The sequence below is a fragment of the Orycteropus afer genome, unplaced genomic scaffold (assembly GCF_000298275.1).
Source record: "Orycteropus afer afer isolate SDZICR_OR568_19922 unplaced genomic scaffold, OryAfe1.0 scaffold00214, whole genome shotgun sequence".
Lineage (NCBI taxonomy): Eukaryota > Metazoa > Chordata > Mammalia > Tubulidentata > Orycteropodidae > Orycteropus > Orycteropus afer.
Window position 1 is genome coordinate 3,696,617 of NW_006921801.1, and position 4,621 is coordinate 3,701,237.

Consider the following 4,621-nt stretch of genomic DNA (forward strand, 5'->3'; position numbering starts at 1 on the left):
GTTATATACAACCAATGGGAAATGTCCTTTTTTAAATCTCCTGCTATAATCTCCAAGCTTGCCTTTGTCAGGAACTGCCAGGTCCCCCTTAAGCCGAGTCACAGACAGACACAGCAGCTCCCAGCACGTTGGTTGGTGAGCTCAACGCCCCAGGCAGCCTACTCCTCTCAATCACTGAGCGAACCTCAAGCCCTACCAGACACCACACAGATGGTTTCTTGTGAAGAGCAGGACATTTTATTTTTCTTTAGTCTTGAGATGTCTAAATGTTATCCCAAACCAAATTTTGTAATGGAGCCCACATTTGGAATTTACTGTAAGCTCTTTCTCAAAGATGCTGAAATATATGTCAGAAGGAGAAGAAACACTACTATATTTTTCAGTATTTAAAAAAAATATTTTGAAATAATTTCAGACATAAAGATAATTTGCAAAAATAATACAAGGAATGGGAGAGAAAGCAGAGCAAAGACCATTTAAATGGGCCTCCATGTTCTGTTTTACCAAACTGTCACAGAACCTTCTATGCAACTGTTATGTGTGATTGTTTTATATATATATGTGATAAATAAAATAATACAATGAAAACATTGAGATTTCCAAGCAATACCTTTGTGAAAAGGGCCCAGATAAAGAAATGAGTCCTGGAATCAAAGGCAGGTTTTATGACTGATTAGTAGTAGTATCTTCTAGGACCTCTGGTGGCATAGAGCCTAAGGCATTTTGACTGCTAACCAGAAAGTTGGCGGGTCAAACCTACCAGCCACTCCATAGAAGGAAGACTGGGCAATCTACTTCCGTAAAGATTTACCACCTTGGAAACCCAAAGGGGGTTGCTGTGAGTCGGAATCAACTGGATAGCAGTGAGTTTGGTTTTGGTTAGTATCATATTCTATGTATTGATTTTAGTCTTTGTAAAGATAGAGCAGGAATAAAATGTGGTATCACGTGCTCTGGGAAAAAAATACAAAGAATTCCTACACTCTTTAACTAAAACCAAAAACTAAACTCACTGCCTTCGAGTGGATTCTGAGTCATAATGACCCCCTTTGTGTTTCTGAGGTGGTAAATCTTTATGGAAGTGGATTGCGTAGTCTTCCTTCCATGTAGTACCTGGTGGGTTTGAACCGCCAACCTTCTGGTTAGCAGTCAAATGCCTTAGGTACTACTCTACCAGAGTTCATTATAACAGACTACAGTACAGTGTAAACATAACTTTTATGTGCACCGGGAAATGAAAAAATGTATGTGACTCACTTTATTGCTATATTCACTTCTCTGTAGCAGTCTAGATTCCGCAAGTATTAACATTTTACCATGTTTACTTCCTTCTTTCTCTCATTGTTTTAAATCGATCAGTATTGTGTATGAGTTCAAAATATTTTCTTTACAACCAGTTCTTTTATGTATACTGAGGTGCCTCTACTGCCCCCCAGTTCACATTTACAACTCAGCATATGCTTAAATACATATACTCATTGCCCTCGAGTTGATTCTGAATCAGCGACCCTATAGGGCAGAGTAGAACTGATCATTAGGGTTTCCAAGGCTATACTCTTTATAGAAGCAGTGGCCTCATTTTTCTCTCACAGACTAGCTAACACACCCACACACACACACACACATACACACACGTATTTATAATTAATCAAAGGGATACACACATATGGTCAAAAAAGTCAAACAGAAAAAAATGTGCTATGGTGGGAATCCACAGTTCCAGTCTTGGCTCTGTTCCTCAGAGACATTATCTTTTAACCAACTCTTTGGTTTCTGAGGTGGTATCACTACAGAAGTAGATTGCCCAACCTTCCTTCCGAGGACTGGCTGGTAGGTTTGAACCACCAGCCTTCTGGTTAGCAGTTAAGTGCCTTAAGTATTACGCTACCAGAGCTCCTTCTGTTGTTGCATTTGCAGTGACAACCCCCATATCTCTAAATATGCCTCTTCTGCTATTTCTTACTGATCAATTTTGAACATTTAATATTGCCTTTCTGCTATGAAAGATAAGAATTCAGCCCCTTCCCCATAGCTGTATAATTATTCTTCGTTCTTCCACTGGTCACTTCACTATCTTCAATCAACATACTATAACTTCACTTTTGTCTCAGCCACCACAGCAAGTGAATCAACTTCCTGCTTTGTAAACAGAGGACATTAGCACTCTAATTCCTTATTTGTGTCTCTTCTAAAGTCCTCTTTACTTTTACATTGTCAAGATTTGTTACACTTTTATTCTGTTCTATAAATACCATTCAGATGTCTATAATTTGCCTGTGAGTTGACCTTGCAAGATGGAAAATGAGAGGAATTTACATTTCTATGGCTGTGTGACAATGAGTCACACATGATTCCTTCTCCACAGCCAGGTTCACGAGCACGTGCCTTTTGGTGGGCAGAACTCCCCATGTCAAATTGACTTTTGCTTTTATCTCCACCAAACCCCTTAATCAAATCTTCATGTTGTCCCAAGTTCTCTATTCTATCTGGTCCTCAGGGCCTCAGCACCCAGCTCTCCTGCCTTCAGCTTGCTCCCTCCTTGTCTGGCCTTGTGAGCATGCTGGAACCCCTGAAATACCAGAATGTGCTGCTCTGGTTCTCCCTAGAAAATCTGCTTAGTTTCTTTAGAGTAGAATCTTCCATTTGAATTAGTGGCCAAGAACGAAACAAAATCAGGAGATTTCTTATAAACTCTAGCTTTTTCTTTTGAAAAAAAGCAGACACTGGGAAACGCTGGTCTGGAAGTTCTGTGACAATGTGCTGGGGCTCTCCTCCCTTTACCTGCCCTCCCTGTCTCTGGGTATTGAAGTTCAACCCCTGAAACACAGATTTTCAATTACAGGCAGTTCCCCTTCCAAGTTAGACAACTCGTGCTAGCTCTTTAATGTGATGTAAATTTGCCCTCAGTTTGAAACAACTGAACTAACCTAACCGCTATATTTGCACCAAATCCAACACAATCACTTTCACTTCCTGCATGTGCAGCTTTTAAAACATTGAAGAAGACTGGAGCCTTCTCTTGAACTAAAGGCTAAAAAGGAATTCTATGCACCTGTTCCAATTTACCTACAAATTCCACTTAATGACTTAAAAATACAGGAACAGACATTGTTCAAACCCTGAGGACTGCCTGTCATCTCATCTCCAGCCCCATGTTTTTCACCTGCTCAGTCTGGAGCCCCTCCCTGTTCCAGAGGGCACACTAGGCCTGTCCTCAGCCAAAGCCCTTTCCGTATGTATCCTCCCTTTCACAATCTGTGGTCCATGGACCAGACAAGCCGAAGTGGCCTCACCTGGGAGCTTGTTAGAACTATGGAATCTCAGGCCACACTCCAAACCTAGCCCTACTGAATCACAATCTGGGTTTTAACAAGATCCCTGAAATAATGTGCCCATGAATGTTTGGGAAGCACTGGTCTGGGCTATAGCTTCCCTGCTCTGCTTCTTTGAACATCTTTTTTCTTGTCTTCCTAAATTTATCTGTCAATCATGGATGCCTCACCCCTCGCCCACCTTTCACTTCATCATTGGCTGTGATTATTTACTTTTCTTTCTATTATTTAGTAAGATCTCTAAAGAAGCAAAGGAAAGAAATTTGTATGGTAACTCAGCAAGTGCTTCCTAAGATTTTCAGACAAAGGTCTAGAAACCATAGAATAATAGGAATAGGAAATTTTGCCATGCCGTTTTTTATTTGCTTGTGTTTTGCAGCTATAGTTTCAATAAGAGCACAGTGTGAGAGGGGATGATAGATGTTTATGATTATGACGGAGTAATTCCTCTTGCAGGAGTCTCCTGATGGCACATGGAAAATTCAGAGATGCTGCTCCACATAGGAGGAACGACCACCATTCTGCCGTAACTACCAGTGTTAAAAAACAGCAAATTGGGAATGACAATAAAGACAAAGGGAATGCAACAGCTCAGCCGAGACACGCGAAACCAAGTTTCTATATTGTTTGAGTGTATTTTTATTTTTAGCATCACAACTGCTACTGTACATTTGTCCCAGCTAGTCATCCAAGTATTTGTGGAAATTAACTTCAATGTTATGAATGTTTCACAGACTGATGAACCAAAGCTGATGAGAAAACAAACTGGTTCTAATCTTTTCACCATTTTGGAGCTCTGAGTTTTATCTGGCTGAAAACATTTTCAATCAGAAATTGTATCATTCAAATCACACTCATTAAGGGTAGGTTGCCCAGCTGATAACTGTAATTGATGTACACCCATAAAAAGTTGAACTGGGGAAAAAAAAAAAGTGGCATTTACAACAAAAAGAGTAGCTGCTGTGGCTGCTTATGTACAATCAAACACCTCATGGGATTTGATCCTTTGGTTTGGAAGTTTAGGGTCACGGTTTGATGGGACAGCCCAGTTAATTGGTCTAATAAACATGTTTAGTGCTTCTGTTCTACCTCCTAGTTCACTGTGTAGTGCCTAGGATCTTAAAATCTAACAAGTGGCCATATAAAGCACCACAATTGGTCTCTGTTCACCTGGAGCAAATGAAAGGAGTCAGGAATAGGAGGGCAATATGGAGCTCTGGTAGCGTAGTGGCTAAGGCACTTGACTGCTAACCAGAAGGCTGGCGGTTCAAACCCACCAGCCACTCCTC

The 4,621-nt window shown here is 40.7% G+C and overlaps 1 protein-coding gene across 1 annotated transcript in view; it reads right to left on the minus strand.

Annotated features, from left to right (window-relative positions):
• Positions 1 to 3,762: 3,762 nt before the first annotated feature.
• Positions 3,763 to 4,621, minus strand: part of WDHD1 (WD repeat and HMG-box DNA binding protein 1) — a 127,164-nt gene continuing 126,305 nt past the window's right edge. Inside the window, exon 25 of the mRNA XM_042781987.1 lies at positions 3,763 to 4,143. Within this exon, the coding sequence (XP_042637921.1) occupies positions 3,763 to 4,143 (381 nt within the window). The remainder of the gene's footprint in view (positions 4,144 to 4,621) is intronic.